The following is a 23,180-nucleotide window of genomic DNA, read 5'->3' as shown; positions in this document are numbered from 1 at the left end:
TACTGAAAAGGGCTTGTTTGTCTCATCTGTCTGAGGTCTGAATAGCGCATATGTGCGCAAACATTAGCAAGGCTTGTCTACGATTCACACAGAAAATGGGTTGCATTCACAGCGAATGTTCCCAACAAATATTTTGACCAGCCATGGGTAACTTTCTTCATAGAACAATTCAAAGCTAGTTAAACTCGTTAGCTGCAAAAATATGAATAATTCACCAGCATGCAAACTGGAGACATTCTTACACAACAATCTGAGATTTTTTCTTATTTTGTGGGGTTCCAAGCCTTTCTTTGCCGTGCCACAGTTAAGTTACAGATTTTTTTAAATTTCTCTGTAGAACCAGAATATATGCAGATAAAACTCCTACTGAGTAAAACACAGGTTGCATTAAAACACAGGTTGCATTAAGCTAATGTCATAGCTCCAAATTATTCTTCTGTCACATCCAGTGTAGCTATCTTAGGCTGTTCCAGCATGTCAGCTTCAGACAGGCATCACTCCTGTTTTGTAATGAAAAGATAGCAAGTTTTTCCCCACAGCATCTGTGTGAGTCTATAAATAAAATTCCAAAGTAACTTTACATCCAGGATAAGAGACTGGATAGATAAGTGTACTGATTTTTTTCTTTGGAAATGGTTAGTCCAACAGTGCACTGGATACGAAGAATAGAGTAGACTAAGCTGAGACCTGAGCTGTATCTAACAACATCAGAAATCCGCTGCTTAGCTTCTAACTGATCGGAGGCCAGTCACCCACAGACACCTGGCTGGCTTTGAATTCCTGCTTGGAGTGAGCTGGAAGCCTGTGCCATTGCCAGTGAAGGGCAAATGTACCAGCCTGCAGAAAGAAACTACATCGGTTTATTCTTTCATCATACAAAAATTGCCTCTCAGTGGCTTTCTTAAAGATACAAAAATACTCCCTATGTTATGTTTCTGCTTGAGGTTCTTCTATATACAAGTATTATGAGGTTTTCTGCTGTCACTTTCCACTTCACTTGAACTCCATGGCAACCAATAGCCTCTGAATGACACACTCCACATTCAAGTCAGAGTTACGAATCCCCTCCTACATACATTCATTCATACTGTGGGCACCCTTACCAGATGAATACTTTGTCCCTGATGTTAATGTGACTGTGCAAGGACCCTTTCTTTTGTGTAATTTGGCTGAAAGACAGGGACCTTCGCAGCCCCTGTGCTTGGGGAGGGAGAGCGCAGGTGGTGGGGCTCTTTGGACCCCTGGTGAGACCAGCTTCCACCAAAGACCTACACAGGGGAGCGGGGAGGTGACATCTGCTCTTCCCTTTGCCTCAGCCCACGGACTTGTTACACCATCTAGCAGGGAATCAGTCCAAGATAAAGCATAGAATTGTTACACTCCTGAGAGCTCAAAAAATCCCTCCCTGAGCTCTCCAGAAACCTGATCCCAAATGGAGCAGGCAACCGATCGCAACCCAGCACAGCACAAGCTTAGTGGTCGCACAGAAGGAGGCCACTCGGGTGCAGTAGGGCAGCCCAGCCATCAGGCTAATGGTTTGGCCGGGCTCCAGCCAAAGCACTCAGCGCCGTGCAGGGTGAAGCCTCTCGGGAGCAGAGTGCAGCTCTGCTTTGCAGCCTGCTGCTGAAAGGAAAGGCCAGAATGGAATCTCAGGTGCAGTATGACTGTTCCTCTGGCTGTGGATTTGTTTTATTCCTTCAGGAGGCAGTATTTCTGAGCTACACACTGGTGATTTTCTTGCCGTTTTAGTACGCAGAGCAATGTCATGCTTGCATACTGTGCAAATTTCTCTGTTGAGAAGGAATAAGTGACAATCACAGGCAGTGTGTTATGATACTGTGGAAATTATTAAAAGTCCTACGCTCCAACCCCTAAATGCAATCAATAAATCAATACTACAGACGGACTGCAGTAATGTGCCTGGGTAGTCCCAAATGCAATGATGTCCCCTGCGAGGAGCATGGGGAAGATGGGCAAAGAGTACATTCCAGCATGAGCGCAGTCGGGGAGTCCATGGTGGTTTCAGGTTAGTGGTCTCCACTGTTAGAAATTTAGGAGATGACATGTGGGAACAGACCGATGGTCACAGCTCAGGATGCTGTTTGAGAGGCAGTTTTTAATCTCCTATCTTGATCTTACCAATGTTGTGATAGTGTTCCCTCAAAGCACAGCTGTAGTAATAATGAACAAAACAAATGCTGGTACATGAATGGCTTATTGTTAGCAGCATTAGGATTGATGACCTCTGTTGTTTTATTTTATTCTGTGTGATTGCATAGCCTTTTCTTATTTCCTCTTGGCACTGCAATCCATCCTTGCATCACACTAAGCTATTTGCTTGATTTCTTGCATCACTGCGTTCCACAAGTTAATTTTTCATTACAGAAAGGGAAAGGATTTTCTTTTGAACATTATGAAGCTACTGTTTAATCACAGAAAGCAATTACACAGCTCCTTTGTTCTGTTATTAGAAGAAGGTACAAATGACATCACCGATTCAGTCTCCCTATCATGTTTTCTGTGTATGATTCCACTATATCTCCTCTAGCTATATCTCTACTGCATCCTCAACATCTTTCCATTTGAAATAGCCCTGGACTTTTTGCTCCCTTCTGATGCAATTACCTCACTTGTTCATAACGCTAATGAATTCCTTTCATTGCTCTTTTTTTTTTGACAGTTATATTTTTTACATCCCCTTCTTTTTGAGATAATACAATGTAAAGTGAATTCAGTATTCAAGGTGAGTTTGGAATATCAGCATACATAAAAGAATATGTTATCTTTTCCTCTTTATTCTCTGTCTCATTCTTAATGCAGCCTAACATCTAATTAACTTTTCTGACCACCACTGCACAATAAGTACACTTCTTAATTGTGCTGTCCATAATGACCTGATGTTTTTCTTAAAAGGTTAAAAGTAATTGAAAACCCAGAAGAAACTGCACAGAGTTAAGAGAGGATAAAGGATCTGCATACAAGATGTGGCCACATATTAAAATCCAATATGTACTTGCACTGCACTTAGACTTCTTTGCATAATAAATGCTGCTTTTCTAGGTCATTCTAGAGTTTTCCACAATTTTTGCTAATCTTCACTAACCTACACAACTTTCCACTTACTTTTTGTCACATCACCACTTACATCACCTACATCTGCCAAAAGAATATTACTGCTGGGCATTATGATAACATCATTTTGCCACTTACAAATCTTACTCCCTGCCTGAAGTTTCAGGGCCACTTTTATGTGCAAGGTGTGCTGGTTTTGGCTGGGATAGAGTTAATTTTCTTCATAGTAGCTTGTATGGGGCTGTGTTTTGGATTTGTGCTGGAAACAGGGTTGATAATACAGGGATGTTTTAGTCACTGCTGAGCAGTGCTTACACAGAGTCAAGGCCTTTTCTGCTCCTCACCCCACCCCACCAGCGAGTAGGCTGGGGGTGCACAAGAAGTTGGGAGGGGACATGGCTGGGACAGCTGACCCCAACTGACCAAAGGGTTATTCCATACCATATGCTGTCATGCTCAGCACAGAAAGCTGGGAGAAGAAGGAGGAAGGGGGGGACATTCGGAGTGATGGCGTTTGACTTCCCAAGTAACCGTTACGCGTGATGGAGCCCTGCTTTCCTGGAGATGGCTGAACACCTGCATGCCCATGGGAAGGAGTGAATGAATTCCTTGTTTTGCTTTGCTTGCGTGTGTGGCTTTTGCTTTACCTATTAAACTGTCTTTATCTCAACCCATCAGTTTTCTCACTTTTATTCTTCCAATTCTCTCCCCCATCCCACTGGTTGGGAGTGAGCGAGCAGCTGGGTGGTGCTTAGTTGCCAGCTGGGGTTAAACCACAACACAAGGCAAGAATTCACCTGTATATTTATTAAATTTTCTGAAAAGACTTTAATACAAACTCCACAGGAAGATTTTTGATTAGCTAACTAAATGGTATATTTACATATTTTACCTTAGACAATTCTAACAAAATTATCTAATTGCCCCTTTGGTGGCAACCAGTCATTCTTACAGCAGACCTCAATGATGACTAGATCAAACAGTAAAGTTAAAATCAAATAACGCTCACCATTGCATATATTCTGAGAGTGCTGAGTTCAGAACTACAAAAATCATATTATCATTTGTGGATATTCAAACAGCACCTGGTTACTCATACAGCATTCATCAATCCAGAAAGCTTTGAAAAATGTAGCAGAATGTCTGGAGGTTCATTCAGAAACTCACTTTTCTCTCTCTCTGTTGGAAAGTTTAACTGTTCAGCTAAGAAGCAGACTCCTTCTGGGTGCTTGAAATTACAGTAATGAACTTTCAGCTGGTAATTGTAAGCTGACAATGAACCCAAAAGGTATGCATGAAGTCACCTCTTTCCTTCTAGTACCTAGTCTGAAATCTCTATGAAGCCCTAAGGTCAGAGGAGAAATCCGGTCCATCTGAATCTCAGATTTTTAGAGCCACAGATAGTGTACAATCGGTATGCTTGACAGATGAGAGTCAAAACTTGCCTGTGAAAGCAGCCCATATTTTGAAAAATATTCTGCTGAAGGGTCCCTTTTTCTTGTGTATAGAATTATGGAAGGTACATTTGATTTTACAGGCTGAAAAAAGTCAGAAAAAATCCTAGGAAAACTGGAAAACTGGAAAAGTGAGGCCAGATGGTCAGGAGCAGATTGCATCAGAGTTAAGAAATGACGGTCTATCCAGTAGGAAGAGCAGAGCTGAGCTGATCATGGTGAAAAGCCGCAGTAAACTGAGACCGAGTTATGGGTAACGCCCTGTACATGAAATTCCAGACACTGTGCGTGAAGGTGACAGTCGTGCAGTACTATGTCCCTAACAAAGCATAACATGAAGAAGAAAAAGAAAAATACAACATCCCAGTGGACTTAATAAAGTCAGTGCGACATCTTCCTTGGTCTGTGTGAAATGAATGCACACACAGAGACAGACTGTTGCAGGCCCCGCAGTAGTGGCACGCCTAGAAACGGTTCACATGAAGATGATGGAAAATGGCCTGTGTATCTTCATTGGCAAGATCGTCCTGTGGCAGTAATGTATATCGCCACATACAGATTTATAAAGTAGTTTTGCTATTACCAGGTGGTATAATGGAGAAACAGAGACCATGTTTTATTCCTCCTTTCAGGAGGAATGAAAGAGAAAAGCAAAGCAGGTATGGGCAATGGACAGCAATGCCACCAAGGAAAACAAAGAAATAATTTGCAAAGAAAGAAATCAGAAACATCACAGTCTTACAACCTCTCTCCAGTAAAAATAGCATTTTAACTATCATAATATAGAGGATGATATAAAAATGATGATGCTATTAAAAAGCTTGGAGAATCTCAGCAGTCCCTATGCCTGTCTGGTGGAAAGCATACTAGGTTTTTCTAGAACAGCAAGAACAGACTGATGAAGTCATGTGGGATGCCATCACCAAAGGCAGATGATGGAAGCTGAATCTCTTCAGAGATATTGGGTAAGAGGTTACCAAGACATGAGAAGAAGTGGCAAAAAGTAGAAATGCAAGTATATCTTAGTAAACACCTAAAAAGGCTATTAAATCAGGCAAATAAGCATACACCTATGCTTATGTCTGTACTTAAATCTGGGCAGTGAAAGTGGCAGATGTTAAAAAGATGTACAAAAGTGATGTCAATCACAAAAAGGGTTATAAATTATTTTAGTTGGAGCCCTTCAGGGCCAGTGAAAGACAGACATGAAAATATTCTCACCATTTCTTACAAGCAAATGAAAAGATGTGTCAAGCATTGTATATATCAAGGAGGTTTCCCACTGGAACAACAGGCAACTTCGATATAGCTGACAAGATGGAGGAACTTGATATTATTGTTGTAGAAATGATCATTGGGGAGCTCAAAACAGATGCTATAAAGATTCAAAAGACAGCAGTCTAGGAAAAATTAACTGCAGATCTCTTCAGAAACAATGATGACAAAAATTTGCGATAATGATTCAACTGAGCAGGGAAGAAGGAATGAACCTCTGTAGATTTATGAAATAGAGAAGACTGTTAAAAGTGGATGGGATCATGATGCTGCCAACCACAAAGAAACTGCTTTGCACAGTTATGCTGAAAAGGATATACAGTGCCATGAAGCTCAAGGAAAATGAGCAGTTTTCACCCTAGCCACTTTTGGGTGGATCATATTTCATGCAACATCGCTGAAGAAAGTGAAGGAATGAATAGCAACAACCATTCCCCCTAAGAAAGCAGATATTTTTTTCCAGAACTGCACTGAAAGTGTAAACGACAGATATCCGTAGAAGACTCCAGACTTTACAGAATCCTTAACGGGAAAAAAAATGATGCAGTCCAACCAACACTGAGGAGTCTGGTCAAATGTTACCAGTGGAATTAGAAAAAGGTATGTCTTCTTACTCACCTTTTCCAGGTTTGTCTCAGACTTTATTGGGTACCGGACCTCCCATGTGGAAAGCAGCTGACAAGAAGTTGCTATGGGAGATCTGGATTCCACAGACACGTGACTCCCCAATATGTCAATCAACAAAAGACTGATAACCGAATGAATTTTATAACTATGAAGTAGAAAACAAAAGTTATGGAAGACACCATTAGTCTGAATCATACCACATTGTAGGAGAAACCTTAGGTACTAGTATTTAATTTAATTCTATAGACAGTATGAATGACAACTGCTTCTGTAATGACTCCAGTGAGTGAGGCGATTGCTCCTTTTGAAGGGGAATTACTGAATACAGAAATCAGGTATCATCAGCTCTATACTATGTATCATTGCTAGCCTTTTACTAAGTGTATTTTTGTATGGATCACAGTAATGGAGCAAAAGAGGTCTGCCTAAAGGCAGATAAATATCTTTTTCTGTGGATTTTACTACCACTTATGCAGAATAAGGCAGATAAGAGGAACAAAAAATGTTCAGATACAGAGACAGCTACAACCACCTGACGCTTTGCAAGTGAGGAAGTGAGCTTTCCTGGGATGTACGGGGTTTCTTTGACAAAATAGTCCTTGGGAAGGGTCTTTTTTTTTTTTTTTTTTGGCCTAGAAGTTGCAAAATACGGTTTTCTGAGAGAATTGCAATGGAAAGGGAAAAAAGGTGAGTCTAGAAGGACTCCCTGCAACACAAAAAGCCATGTGGAAATTTTTCCAAAGCAGCAACCTGAACAAATTAATGGGCCTGGCCCAACCCATTTAGAAATACAACAATGTTTAGACTGGCTTTCTTGAAACAGATGAAAAATGATGGAACAAAAATATTAAAATGCAGGTTGCAAATTGAAAATTAGAAACTGCCAGGGTTACAGCTGTTCTCAAAATGCCCCCTGTGCAGGATCAGTGGACAAAATAGGCTATAATAAATTTTTAAGTATGATTTCATATACCATAATCATGAAGGGAAAAATTAAACATATTTTAGAACTCTAATACCAGTACTTCATAATTTTTAAGTACTTCATTTTCTGTGAATGCAGTGGCTTGGTACATAATTTCCCTATTTAAAAAAAAAAAAGAAAAGAATGGGCAATCTACCTGAAGCATTTAATCAATGCTTTACTTGTATTTTGTTATCAGGATTTGAAACCTTATATTTCTGCAATAAACTCTGTCTTTTAACCAAGATTACTAATTCCGTGATCTAGCAGCATGAAGGCTTTTTCCTGGATGGGACAGGATGGATCTTTGTTTCGCTTATTGACAGCAGTGATGTGTAGTAACTATTTAAGTTGAATCCCAAAGAAGGCAGAAATAGGATTGTCGAGCCTTGTATTGAACATATGGTAAAGGTGAAAGGAAGCCCAGCCTGCTATCCTCTATTCCCCTGAAGCCAGTACAATTTTTTGGTACATGCCAGTTCCCAGTAGAGTACAGAGTAGTATTTCAGGTGCAGTGTGGTCCTTGCCTTGGAATAGTAATGTTATGTTATTATTTTGGCAGACTATCAAATTTTCTCAGGAATTGTCAGTGTAAAACAATGTAAGTGTTTTATAAACTATTAAAACTCAGTTGAGTGGAAAACAGAATTTCATGTGAATTGCAATGTTAGGAATTCTGAAAGAAAATTTTCATTACTTTCTTATTACACAAGTTATCAGCAACCTCCTAAATCACTCTAACCTCTCTACAGTAGAGTATACTTACATGTGCGGACGTTTAGTCTCTGCCTTCTGGCAACCACTGTTTCAGGGTTTGCTGTTTCTGGGGGAAAGGGCTGTGTTTTAGGTTTCTTAAAAAACTGGAAGCTGTACATTGATGATGTAATGTTTTATACTCTTCTATTTCTGTTTGTATTGCTTTTTATTGTGAAGCTAATATAATTAATTCAATTTTTTTTTCACACTTCTAATAAGAATTCTCACATAGTCAATACAGAGAATTACTGAAGAAATGTGGTTAATTGGAGTCACTACTCTACGCTACTCATTCAACTGTAAATAATTGTTCATGGAGAAACATGTGTAACAATTAAACAGAGAAAATAGTAGACAGCCAAAATTTTTGTGCTTTTGAACTCCATGCACAATGACTTCCTGCCAGACCTCCCATTGGTATCGGTAGGAGGCAGTTAGCTGGAACAACCAGGATCTTTACCCCAAACACAAGCAGTAGTGGTCACTTCAATGAAGATATAGACAGCAGGGAGGCCCTGTTTTGTCAAAAGTCAGCAAAAAAGAGGCAGAAAAAGGATCAGCAGACATTGCCGCAGCAAGTCTAGTTACATGGCCTTGAGAAAAATGCCAGAAGGAAAACTTCAGTAGTAGAGGTAGACGTGGAAGTCTTGAACAAACAAAGCATCCCTTGTTCTTTACTTCCTCTTGTTTTACGGAAAACAGTTGCATGCAGTGATTGGTACAGGCTTGTTTACAAAGAAACACCTGATTTTTTCATCTATTCCTTCCTGTAAAAAAACCTTTATGAACACAGAAAGTCACAGTTAATTTTCCTTGAGATCTAACTGGTTTGATGTTAAGAAAGTAAGGGATTGGGTGTTACCATGAACATACGGTTTATTGGAATAGGTGCACCTTGAATTTTTTTTTAGAAGTAGCAAAGCCTACTTTTCAGGAGATGGCATTGGAGATGCTTGCACCATAACAGGGAAGATACCGTCTTTGGAAGATTTAATATATAAAAGCTGTAATTTGGTATCATGGGATGGCTTGTTAAAAGTACAGGGTTTGTTAATACTACAGTGGGTGTCCTTTTTTCTCTGTTATTGCCTCACAGTTTACACTGTGTTGAAAGGGGAAAGTTAGGCAGGGAGAGTTCATTCCTACAAATCTAAACACAGTCTTATGACACATTTGTTAGAACAGCAGAATGCATTTGCTTAAAAGCAACTGTAGTACATACTTCTCTTTATTCTAGCCAACGCTTTGACTTCACAAAAATGTTAGTAAAAAGGCCTTATGGCAATATCAGAGAAAAACTACAAGTGATCAAGTCTTTGCAAAATGAATCCCAATATGCTGCAGTTAGTTTCACTCCACAAAAACACACAAAGAGCAGAGTGCTTCCAGCCTCTCTGTGTTGTTTTTTTTCCCTGATCTGCCAGAACTCTTCATGTTTCTATTCCCTTGCATTCAGTTGACTTAGCTGCGGTTAATATTTTGCAATTTTCATATTAATCAACAGTGCTTAACAGTCAAGTAAATGTGCTGGTTTAATTTCTGCATGAGAAGTATATTAAGCCATAAGGTACTTAAGCAAATGTCTAATGTAAAGCATATGAATAGTCTCATTGCTGCATTTTGTCTCCATAGTTGAATTTGTTGGGGTTGCTCACATGCATGTGAGTACATGCATTGCTGAATCAGAGGTTATGAAAAAAACTCTTCTTTGTCTTCTTGCTCTTTGGAAATGCATGAACCCTATATGCTTTTGAAAGAATTAGATAAGGAGGTTCCCTGGCTTCAGCCATGCAACTTCTAACTCACAGTTTCATGAAAGTCAGAAAACAGACTTTTAGTTCACCTATTCTGACCTAGTCATGTGCACTAGTTTTATTAAGGGCCCCACAACATGACTGTAGGCATGAATTAAGGCATTTTTCATTCCAGAAGTAGGAAATTGCATGACAGAGTACAGCGCTGGCACAGTGGGACCTTGTGCGAGCAGGACATTGATGAACACCTTCCTCCCCTCCGCCTGGCCGCAGCGCTTCAACCCTGCGCTCTGCCACTCCCCTGGTCCTGGCCGGAGCCTCTCCTCAGAGACACAGCTAATCGAGGTGTGAGCTATAAATCACACCTGCTTCACGATGCTGGGCACTTCTTCCAGCATAACTATTTCCATTTTTTTCCTTTGTTTCGCTTTCTATTATCCTGCCATACTCACACTGGAGCAATTCGCTGCATGCAAAAATGAGTCTCGTCCATGGCTTGCGTGCCCTCCTTAATTGCTCGGCACCACCAGCCTGGCAAATGGTTGTTTTCTCAACTTACTATTAGTATAGTAGCACTTCTTGTCTTTCTGGGTACTTCAGGATAACAAAATAGCCATTTTTTAATTGAAGATGTATTTGTAGGCATTTATAGTGAGCCATAGCCTGGGCCTGGCTTAGGTGGCAGCCAAGAGATTTATTTTTCACCATGCCTTTGGGACATGTAGAGCTTCTTCAGGGGGGAAAAAAGCAGGCAAAGGAGTTTGTCCTGCTCACCCTGGTATAAGAGCTGGACCAGGACTGAAGTCTCTCTGTGGGTCAGGTGAGGGCCAGTTCAGGTTTCCTTCTGTATCTTTTGGGAAGCAGGATTAAAGAAGACCTTGTCTTCAAGGCAGTGGTGTGACTAGTAGGAAACATTGAGTTATTTCTTCCCTGTGTCGCTGGTCCCCTGCCTGACTGCGTTCAATCCCTGCGAGCCCCTCCATTAGGCCCGGGGTGCACTCCTGCCCCGGGATGCAACCACCTGCAAGCTGCTTGGCCTTGCCCTGCTGCTCCAGGGAGCCCCTGAGCCCCTGACACACTCTTCTTCATTTAGGGAAGGTATTCAATGCTTCTTTTCTCTTGTCCATTTAGATTGCAAACTTTCTAGGGTGGAGCTCAATCCTTGCTTTATTTTTTCATCCTAGTGTGTTAGGACCCTGTCTAGGGCTGATAGCAAATAAATTCACATAGGAAATTGGTTGCTGGTGAGTGCAACTGGCCAGTATGAGTGCAATGTCCTTTTAGATACATCATGCTGCAAGCGGTCACCCAGTTCAACAGCCATGGTCTGGATTGACTGGGCAAGAGGTTTGATGCAGCTGCATTTAAAGTCTGTGCATTTTATTATGTTTGACAATTGCCTGTAGGTTACCTTCCTGCATTATATGTTAATATAACCTTTGCTATTCACTGTCTTTCCCTGACTCTAGTGCAGTTGAATAAGATAGCACGGTAAACTCCTTAAAGTTCAAACTCACTCTACTAAGACAGTATTTTTGGCTCGGTAGGTCCAGTAGTATTAAAGAACAGCATTTAATGTCCTAGAGACTAGATACTCAGCTGTGCCAGAATCATACCCCGGTGTATTTCAGAGTTAAGATGAAGGTGGCTTTATACTAATTAAATTTCCTTGGATATAGGGATGTGGCTGCTGATTAGCAGGGCCAGCAAGAGCTCTGAAGGCCCGCCTTGTGCTGTTCTCCTCGATGGCAGCCAACAGGACAGGCCATGTGGCTCCTGCATAGGCTGGAGCAATCCCTCCATGAACATGTAGCCAACACTACGTCTGCACCGCGACGTTTCACAAACAGCCACACTCAGTACTTCAGAAACTCCCTCCCAGGGGAAAACTCAATACCTCTGAAAGTAAGATATGTCTATCTTACTATCTAAGAAAGTGCCATTCTCGCTGCATCTGCATGCTCCTCTTGACAGGGTATTTGCTCACTGATACTTTCCTTAATTCTTAGAACGTCTTTTATTGGGGTCACGTCACAAAGCCCCCATTGGAAGACTATTTCCAGATGGGCTACCTACCTAGAGATTCTGCAATTTTCCACATCACAAATAGGCATAGCAACCTTTTCACAAAGTTAGGATACCTACAATATTTAGTGGTTTCAAACAGGTTCTCATCCAGCAAGAAAGCTGCAATAGACCTTGGAGACAACGAGTTTTGCAACTATTATCCCCCTTAGCACACAATAAGTGGGAGACACAGCTCCATCGTAGGAAACAATGACACTGGAACACCATAAAATGTCAGAACTATCCATTTTCAAATAGAATTGAGGCACAAAACACCCAGCATGTATTCAGAATCCCAGATGGGAAAATTGCTTTTACACAGCATTTCTTATGTACAAGATAGTCTGTTGGACTTTTGGATACCAGAGCTTACTGATATAATGTTTATGTTCTTAAATTGCAAGGTATCTTAAAGCACCTTCTGAGTTTATCCTCCTCAGAGGCTTTTGACAAAGCAAAATTAATCCTAGAAATAGGGGATAGGAAGTTACCGGACAGCGTCTCTTACATCTCCTGCACTGCATCATCATAAGTAATACTAGTTTGTCTCTGACTTCAGTAAAAAATCCAGTAATGAGAAGTCCACAGAGTGCCTCAGTTACCTGTTCAGGTCCTGAACCAGCTTAATCATTGCAAATTGTTTTCTAATTTTCTAATTTCTAATTTTCAAAATTTTCTAATTTTCTAATTATTCTGTATTCCCATCCCCATGGAAATGGTGAACTTTTCACTACCACCTTTTATTAAAGTAAACTTTTATATATAGGAAGATTCATATCCCATCTCTTATTGTCCTCAACTTTTATTACATTGTCATATTTTCCAGCCTTCTCGTTTTAGTGTTCTTTTCTCAATTTAGCGCAGATTTGTCTCTCATGCTAGTACTTAGGTTACAGGCCAGTTGAGGTGAGTAAAGGTGAATAACTGCTGATGTCCTGCAGACAGCATTCCTGTAATACAGCTGAGACATTGCTTCCTCAATGGTACCACCTTACTGTATCATTCCATTTGTAGCCCATCCTTTACCCCCAAATCCTTTTGTGCCCAATCAGTATTTTCTCCATTAATTAACCATGAATACATTATTTAACAAACCAAGAGGTGAGAAAATCCCAGTAGAGACAAACGTGTCAGCCAGGACTAAACCAGTAATGGCAGGTACGTCTGGTGTCTCACAAGGCTCCTTGGCTTTTAACATGGAGTCCACATCTGATATGCTTCTTTTTGAAGTAAACCCCCAAATGATCCTGAATTACTTTTAAATGAATCATATAAAACATTCTCTGAAAGAACGTGAATGTACACGTACCTATGTATGCATTTTAGCAGCGAATAATAATAAGATGCTGGAAAAAGGAAAGGCATTCATTGGCAGCTACGGCATACACAAATTGCCATTTTCCCCAGACTTGCAAAGCTCTTTTATTCAAAGAGAATTGAAGGTTTTATCAGAGTGAAACTGAATTTAAATTGCAGTAGCCAGCTAAAGTGGCTTACATGTAAATGAGAACCTAAGAAATGGAAAGATTTCCTACCACCTCTCCCTAGGTCAGAGTTTATTCCTCTTCCTTTTTAATCTCAGTTTTCAAATTAATATTGTGGTTCATTTGGAAACAGGATTTTTCATCAGTCTCTTTCTCTTTCAATATAAATCACATTTCTCATTTTGTACTTATACAACAGACGGGTAGGATTATCCCTGGGAAAACAAGGCAATGCATTCTTATTCAGAAACCTCGCGAAATGAGAACAGCTTAGAGGATCACAGGTCCAAGATAATAGGACAGGTTGGATATGCCTTAGATAAGGTTATTGCTTTCTGGTGTGGATTTTCTTGGTCAGAAATACCTATACAAAAGAAACTCTGTGTGCTAACATATACCCTAGCACTCCAAAGGGGTTTAGGCACCACATATACTCTGTATATTGATCTGTGCATATTTAATATACATGACTGGCATCTCTCGGATTTGCTGTGAAAGGAAGCCAGAAAGAAGGAAAGACTGAAAGGCTTAGCACTGGCAAAGGGAGTGCATGTTCCTGATCACACCGTAGCAGTGGCCTTGTGCTTGTTACCACTTTTTTTAACCTTTATTACTTCATTCATATCTGAATGTATGGAATTCAGTTCCTCTACTGACATGGTATAAAACCAGAGGAGCTGAAATTATGGCTTTGTGGAAGGGAGCACAGGACTATCTATGGGAAAGAACAAGGAAGGCATGGGGATGGCTTGTAACTGGAACTCAATGAAGAAAACCATATCAGTCTAAAAAGGTAAAAAAAAGTCTTGAGCTTCCTGCTTTGTTAATTCAGACCATCAGCTGCCTGTCTTGTAAAGTATATGAAAGTACATGTCTTATAAAGTACCCATGACAGTGGTTCTACTGGATCAGACCAAAGGTTCCTCTGGCCCCAAATCCTCATTGTGACAGTGGCCAGCAGCAGGTCCCTAACATGGGGTTTGATACACAACACGTTGGCAAGCTTAAAATAGAAAACACACTAATTTGCCTCTGAAAGGCAAATATTTCTTCTTATGTCTATTGATACATTAACTTCAAAAATAGGGTAGTGAATAGCTTAGAATCTTACAGTTTCAATCAAATCCTGAATTTTGGCTTTCTAAAGATGTGTTATGGGATATTATATAAATAATCCACATGCATTTTTCAAATAGATTGTTATTGCTCATATAGCATCATAACATTAGTTGGTGCTGTGATTTATACTGCTTATATGAAAGATAACTGGCACCACATGTGTTAATGCATGCACAGACACGTGCCATCCACTGTGTGTCTGCAAAGGAAAAATGGAAAAGTGATACCATCTTTCTATAAAGAAAAAGCACCAATGAAGATATTTGCACATTACCTCTCCCTTAAAAATTAATCTTTACTGATGCAAGTTTGCTCAGCCTGGGCAGAACATAGACAGTTACGTAGGAAATAGTTCCAGCAGGAGGCTAACTGGCTGGCTTTGCCCTCTGTCCCCTGCTACAAATGGACCCTCCAGGAAGTTTCCAGAGCTGAGACTATCATGGTCTGGGAGTAAGGGATAGTAGCTTTTTACTGCCCCTGTGGCTGTTGCACTTATCAAAAATAAGAACTGTGAGAGTGCAATCAGAATTTAAGACAAAAATTTCCTCTTCCTCAAGGAATGATTCCATTTTCTTCTCTTTAGGAATCAAGTCTCCAGTCATGGAATATTAATTATGATGCTCCACCTGTTTTATTGGCTTACCCATGTCAAAAGAGGCAAAATAACTTGTATGGAAGAGCTTTAACTACTCAATTTTTTGGCTAGTTTATTAGAATGTCTTTACTCCTCCATCCTTTCCCCTAGCTTCCACCTCTGTCTGGTCTGTTAAATATTTAGGTGCCTGTGGCAGACAGGTGCTTCTACCACTTCATTCCTCATATTATCAAGACCATCCCAGAGATACATGGTCAAGGCACTCTCATCAGTGCAACCATGGGAGCCGATGTCTCCCTCATCCTCCAGCCTTGCCAAGGTAGACAAGCACCCTGAAGCAGGGTGACCATGGTGGCAGGGTAGAATTTACCCCAGCATGCTGTTCAGCCATTTCATGGAGCTCAGCAGCCCCCACACCATGCACATCTTGACCAAATTCATGCTGTCCACTGTAAGTCCTCTGGGATCACCCAGCCCGCTAACAGCACCAGTTCCCAAGCATCCCTCGTGCTGCTTTGAGGGTGCTGGAAGTGGAAGACACCCAGCACCTACCAGGGTGTGGTGAAAAAAGTGACTAATTTTATGTAAAATGCAATTGATAAAGAGGCTTAGAGTTCAGAGGAAAGAGTCTAAAATAAATCATGGCCTGGGGAAATAATATATCAAGAAATTATTAGAATTTAAACATTGCAAATGTATTTAAGGATTCCACCTCAATATCTCCACTCTTTTCTGATGCTTCTACTGCATGTAGCCTATTAAATAGGTAGTCAGAGAATTACGTTTTTCTCCTCCCCTGACTCTTTGCAGTCTCTTCCTGCTGCAATGCATGAATTTGCCTTAGCTTCTTTTAATTAGGTTGGCAAGTTAGAAGCTGATCAGAATATCAGATATTTAGAAAACTTGATTTAGGAAAAGGTCTGACAAAAAATATTCTGACCTCTTCCTATGAAGTCTCACCTCAAAAAACTCCTATTTATAGGAGCATTCATTCATGGTTACCAGCTGTTCCCGAGGGTCAAAGGGACAAACAGCCAAGTGGGATGTCATATTGTTTGGCTTCATACAATTCTGTTGATATAGCTCTGTTATAATGTTCTTTTGCAGAATCTAGCTGTAAGGACGACGTGTACAGCCCATGTATGGGTCATTTTCTAGGGACAAGGGACAAGTGTTATCACAACTGTATGCAGTTTCTATTTTCTGCCACCCAGACATAAAAATAAACCCTCACAACAAAATTTTGGTCTTTTGAGACAGTCTGGGAAGGAAGGGGGTGTATGTGCACGTGTGTCTGCATGTGTGTATTTTTCTTAATCAACTGTCCTCTCCGGTTTATAAAGCTTGGGGATCGGATTTGGTTTCTTTTCGCCATAGGAGGGGGGTGGCACAGAGCCACTTCCCAGTCTGCCCTTCGTTTCCCTTTGTCATCCCACGGGCCGGCTCCAGCAATTGTCTGTCTCACCCACTGGCACTGTCCTTCACAGCTCTGCAGTCAGCCCTCAGCCCAACACCATCCAGTCACCTTCTCTTCCCTCTCAATATGTGTTTGATTGCCCTACCCTCCCTCCATTGATATTTTTTCCCCCCTTTCAGTCAGGCTTGCCTTGTTCTTCAACATATGCTTCATAACTTTCCCAGCTGTTGTTTTTCTTTCTCTTTTTCAGACATTTTCTCTCTCTTCTTTGATTCCCTTCTCAGCCCTATCCAGGACTGTCATTTGTGTATGTCATCCTTCTGTCATTCACATGGACTGCAACAGCCTTCCCAAACCCAGCTTCCGTAATAAATGGTACTAACTGAATTAAGTTGCCGCCTCCAAGCAAATTAAAACATTTCAAGACAGAGCTCCTTTTCGTCTTCTCTGTCCAACATTTAATTTGCACATCTGTTACTCCCCGAAATGAGTACTCTGCTTATGCTATGCTTCCTTCCTCTACTACCCTGAATTCTGCTACCATTTCAGACTACCTCAGTAATGTAATAATGTAATATGAATTATTTTTTAATACAGTGTGCTTCTAGGCTATTTATTGGTCAGTGCAACGCTTGAACCACAACCTCAATCTACATTACTATAAGCATCTCCCAACACAGAAGCACTAGCTCTTAACCAAACCCAAAGACTTGCTGTGTAAAAATCATTCTGGTGTTAGGGCTGGCTGTATTTCAGCTGTAATCTCTCATAATAAACAGCTATGAGGCTGAGTTATTGCCACAGTTTGCCTGTGACTATAAATCAGTCTCAACAGATGTTTATTCCTTCATATTCTATTAAGCATCTGAGATTATCTTTGAAATATATTGGAATAATCAGCATTTGAGACATATTCATTTATACCAACAGGATCTGGTGATGATAATATCCTTGTAATTACACCACGATGAGCATTCTCAGCAAGGACATAATTTTTTGTATCACGATCCTTTAAAATATTTATAGCTGTCAATTTACCGTTATGCCAGAGTATTTCCTTGCCCTTTAGCCTGTCTCAATACACTTTCCTACAGAATGGTAAGTATCTGACATTTGAAGCTCCTTGGTTAATAAAAGAGAATTTATGGCTAGCAGCTGACTTGGGAATGTATGTTGTAAACAAAGCAGCAGTTTTTTCCGTCTGACTGACTTACAGAATTTTTGGAGCTATGTGTCAGCTTCTAAGACACAACAGTCCAGACATGAAGAGAGAAATTAATTACTATTTTGCTGCAAAAGGCAATGGGCAACCTTCTGCCCCCCCTACCCCAAGACCCTATTCGCAGAGGATCATGATTGGAGATAGCCCTCGTGCTGTCTCTCTATACAGAAATAAATTTTACTCTGGATGAACAACCTTGAAGGAAATATCTTTACTTGGAAGATTAATGAACACCTTCTGCTGAATTACTTGTTCACCCAAACCCCCCATCTCCCCAGTGTACGAGCAGGATATATTAGAAGGCGGTAGCAGACCTAGGAACAGCTGCAGTAGTTAGTGAAGGCTTTCCTCAATCCAGCAGCTGAAAAGGCACTCTTATCTGACTTCTTTAAAAGCTTCAGATTCACTAGAGGTGCATCAGGGGAGTGAAGGCTTAGGTCTGGTAGGACTGATGAAATGAAAAAGTGTGAGAAAGAGTATGCGTAATCCAGCACATGGCACATTTGTTTTTATGTGAAATCCTGGTTCAGGTCTCCTCAAAACTGTACGTTTGTATGTACACATGTATTTGTTTTACAAACTGGGATTTTTTGTGATGCAAATTATTTCATAAAAAAAATTCCTGACAAGATCAGTTTGACATGCTTACCTGTCTTTATTACTCCACGATTGCTATTTAAGAATAAGGTGCTCTGTAAGCAGTGGTGTATGTGAAGCCTTTGTTGGTCTTGGGTGAGTTCACACCTTGTAGTTGGATTATTCTGCACCTCTGAGGACTGAGCTGGGATGAAAGGGAACAGTGGCCCTCCCCTGCATGGATTCTCTAGTGTACAGTACTACAGCTCAACATTTTTCCTCTCCCTCAGTGTGGAACTAATCTGATCTCTTTCTTTTCTATGCATCTGCCCATTTTCACTTATTCAATACCTCTGAAGTTTTCTGTTCTGTATCGTATGTGATTAACATTAACTAACAGATCCAAAATATACTATGCAGGACATAAAGAGAAAGCGATGACATCATCTCCAAGAAACCTGTCTAAAAAACAGGGCAAAATCAAACCAATGCAGCACATGCTAAAAAAAAAGAAACCCTGGGACCATGACAGATCTCAGCCAGTGATTTGGAGATACAAATTATCATTCCTTGTAGTTTTTTCCTAGTCATCACGGAGGTTTTGGTCAAAACAATAATAACCATCTTTTTCAATGATGTGGAAGCAAAAATAAAATTCTTGCCAGTGAACTTTGCAGATGTCACAAAACCCATGCAATGATAATTGATGAGGAGAACAGGTTTAGCTCTGCAGAAGAGCGTGAATCACATGCTAGACTGTGCCCACATTATGGATGAGAATGTATGACACATTTACCAGTGGTGTTTGTATTTTAGGAAACAGTGACTTGGAAGCAGATTTGAGCTGAACATGAGCTCAAAATGTGATAGAGTAGCTAAGAAAACAGTGACAATCTTTTATCTAAAAGGAGGGAACGACTGAGCAGAAGATACAGTGTTACCACATGATGGTTTATTAGTGAAAGTTTGTATTCAGTTCATCTGTCTGCACATTAGCAGCGATGCTAAAACGATAGGAAAGGTCCAGAAAATAATGATGAAGAGTATTAGCAACCTGGAAAATCTTCCTAATTCTGAGAGTAAAGAAGTTCAATCTATTTAAGCTTTGGCAGCATAACTATATTGCAAGACATAAAGCTAGTGCAATACTTTGCAGAACATTATCTTTGCTGTGCTGGCTGCCCACAAGTATGTTCTTTACCTTGTGGACAACACAAGGTTGTTTTGCCCTCAAGGGAAAGAGGACTAGCTGTTTTACATTCGCCATGGTTAAAAGTGAACACAAGAACCACTGCTGTAGAGTAGCTAATGTACTGTCTTCTTGTTTCCTGACAGTAACTCACCCTACAGTGCTGCATCCTCAGTGAATTCAAAAGTAGGTTAAAAGATGACGCGGCCAGGACACAAAAGTACAAACATGGGAAGCTGTCATATTTTTGTGGTCCCTTTAAAATAACACAATCCAGCAGCTGGAAGCTGAAGCTGAAAACATTGAGACTGGAAAAGAAAACCTAGTTTTCTAGAGATGTTAGATCTATCAGTTACATTCTTGAAGCTAAAATTACAAATGGTTCTAAAAGATCATAGAGAAGCTTTATCTTCAATACAGGGAATCCCTTCAGAACATCTGGGATCTGATTTGTCCAAGCAGTCACATTACACAAATAATAACATTTCCTTTTAAAAATCAATATATTTGTAAGATCAAAAAGTTATGAGGCTGCCTCTCCCTCCTTGACATGAGATCCATACAGCCACCATACTGCCAGAGGTATAAATGGTAAGAATGTCTGGACTGAAAATCGGCTTATGGATTATAGCCATGCTGACTTTAAATCATCCTTTATAAATTATGATTTCTTTATAAATGACCCCTTATCATTATGATTTAATGATAAAGGAAGAGAAAGCACAGCCAGTTGCAAATGAGATTAAAGTTAGGAAAGGCATGCTGAAGGCTGAGCTCTTACTCTTGCATATCAGCATCATGGTATCATATGAATTGATTGCATTAGCATTCAGCTGAAACGTAAGCTTGTAAACATCTTGCCATCACTGAAGACATGCCTATAGAAAGGTTGCCCAAGGTATATGTTTGTAAGATATACACAATACCTGTTTGTTTGGGTTTTTTTGTGAAATATATATGAATACCCATTTCGTCTGGTCAATAACCTGCTTCCCCTCTGCTTAACAGGACATTGCACTCATCATTTCCTGTTCCTTAACAGCTTTTGCTCTTGTTGATTTAGACAGTAAAAAAGGAGGAGGTCATCCCTCTATTTACTTACAGCCTAAATCCCATCCCAAATCCCTGCAGCACTTGTAGTGCTACAAAAGCCCACAGAAATGACACTTCTTGTCGTTTGAATCCATAGAGGAGTTGCGCTTCAGTGGCTGAAGAGAGGTAAAATTTTTAACTTCACTGAGGAGTCTTAGGAAAGTATATCCTATCCTATTAGCCTCAGCCTTTCTTCTCTGTAAGTTAAAATCACATTTTTAGAAACAAGGTATCTTACATGCAGGATCACTTTGGGTTTTGCACACACACACATACACGCATATACATGGGCTTGCAGACACATAAAGGACTTGCAGAAAACTTGAGCCAAAACCTGACAGGAATCAATGTTCTGTCAAAATCTCAGTGCAGGAGCCTTAGACAGCAGCACTCTCAGCTTTCCCAGAGCGGGACCTGATGTATGAGGTTAATCGCAGGGATTCATTTTGTTGAGGGATCAGAAACCCAAAGCTGGCTCTGTATAATACCTAAATCCCTTAATGCAACCAGCAGAGCCACAGTGCTTCTGTCCTCTAAAGTTGATACTTTCTATTAATTCAAGATACCTGTTCATTCATCTTTCTTTCAAGGCCAATTGCTAAAGGAAGGGTTTTGTCGTTGGAAGAAAGGCAAGCTCACAGTTCAGAAAGACAGGAGATAAGCTGCTGACCCCTTTGTAGTCAATAGGACTTTTATCACTATCTTCAGTTCTGGATTTCACCAAATACTTTTGTATAGGCAAAGTTACTTTTCTGTAACTTTTTCTGTACATTTATTTACCATATCTGTACATGCAAAGGAAAATTAGAAACACTTCTGAACTCTGTTTTCACACGGAGATGAAAGGTTTTCCCAGAAAACAACTAACATGAAAAATTGCAGGCATATATGTATTGTTCTCTAAGAATTTCTATAACATAAATTCAAAGCTCCAATCTATTGACTCCTAAGGATGAGACACTTTCATGGACAACTTCAGACTGTACCAAGACAAAGGCCTACCTGGAAGTTATCGAAATATATGATACTCAAAACCTGAATCTGAATTTTGTTCTTTGGTCTGATTTTTATAAAAAATCAGCAGAACATATGGCAATCCTACAGCTGACTACATTTCTCCGTCTCACTGTGAAGGCAGGGAGAATGGAATGGAATGACTTCTGACAAAAAGGACAATGTGAACATGATATTCCTGGACTAGCCCCTTTTCTCTGTATCACTTCAAATAGGTAGTGAAAGCTGACTAATCACATTAACATTTAAGGACATAATTTTATAATAATGGCTGGAAGATATCTTTGTTCCTATTATTCTGTACAGAAATGACCTGAACAGAAAACACGCTTTGCATGAATCTCCCATTTATCAGACTAATAAGCATACAGTAACCAGAGTGTGTAGAAATTACAGGGCAGTTTGTGGAAATCTCATAACACAGGCTGTCATTCATGAAATGGTTAAAACAAAAAAAATTATCTGTTAAGAAGGCTGGAGACAGAATAAATATGGTCAGTTCGTTCTGCACCAGAAGAGCTACAAGAACCCCCATATGTTTTGAGACATTTGCTTTCTGTCAACCTGTTTGGCTAGTCTATGGTACTACTGAAGCAATCATATAATAGACATTAATGTATTTATAGCAGACAGACACTATCTGGCTAAAAACCGGAAATATTTATGGAAAAAAACATCAGCTACTTATCTGACACACTGATATACCCTTATGTCTCAATGGTGTTATGTCTGAAGAATGAGAGGTGATCAGATCAGATGAAAGTTTTAGTGAAATGGACTCATGGTTACAAAATATTTTACTGAAAATGGCCTTGCTGCTTCAAGTATGGTCACAAATATTCTGTTACAAGCTGAGTGTGAGTGTATGTAAAAAGATAAGGACGCTATCTACATTTACCTACTCTGATCCCAGTTGGCTGCAAAAAGCAGAAGAATCTTCCTGCCACAGTGGTCGCGATTTTCCAGTACTCCCGGGAACCCATCTGTCAGAGCCCGTTTGATCCCAGGATCATCAGCCTTGAAGTTTTTGAACATATCCAGATTTAATTGACGGTACTGGAAGTACTGAGCCAGCAGTCTGAAGGCCTCAGTTTGGTGAAACTTTCTGGCTCGGAGAAATCTCAAGATGAAGGCATCATCTGTACGTAAAAACCCAATGTCAGGCCTTGTGATGATCATGTCCCTGACTTGCTGGATATCCTGATGCAAAATGTCTGGGTTTTCATTCAGTTCGAGGCGGGCTTTCTCTATAGTCTCTGGACTAAGCCCAGCTTGTAAATGGGTCATCTCTGCAAAAAACTCTTTTCTTTCCTTAACTTCAGATATTTTAGTAGGAGAAGTGCTGATCCCATTCAACTGATGGTCTGCTGTGAGCATGAGCCATTCAGAAGCTTTTTGCTATCAAGCTGATATTTAACAAATGAAAGCGAAGGGCTTTTCTTATTCTTGCAGAAAAAATAACAGGCAGTTCACATGTAGTACAATCCATCCAAAGGAAAGTGT

General features: G+C 40.2%; 1 protein-coding gene across 1 annotated transcript in view; it reads right to left on the bottom strand.

Moving 5' to 3' along the window:
* CLVS1 (clavesin 1) overlaps positions 1-22,964 on the bottom strand; it is a 94,277-nt gene extending 71,313 nt beyond the window's left edge. Inside the window, exon 1 of the mRNA XM_075495720.1 lies at positions 22,576-22,964. Coding sequence (XP_075351835.1) covers positions 22,576-22,964 — 389 coding nt within the window. The remainder of the gene's footprint in view (positions 1-22,575) is intronic.
* Between the last annotated feature and the right edge of the window lie 216 nt (positions 22,965-23,180).

This window comes from Mycteria americana, chromosome 2 (assembly GCF_035582795.1).
Source record: "Mycteria americana isolate JAX WOST 10 ecotype Jacksonville Zoo and Gardens chromosome 2, USCA_MyAme_1.0, whole genome shotgun sequence".
In the NCBI taxonomy this organism is placed as follows: Eukaryota; Metazoa; Chordata; class Aves; order Ciconiiformes; family Ciconiidae; genus Mycteria; species Mycteria americana.
The sequence above is the reverse complement of the archived record's forward strand: the minus strand, read 5'-3'. Positions and strand labels throughout refer to the sequence as shown.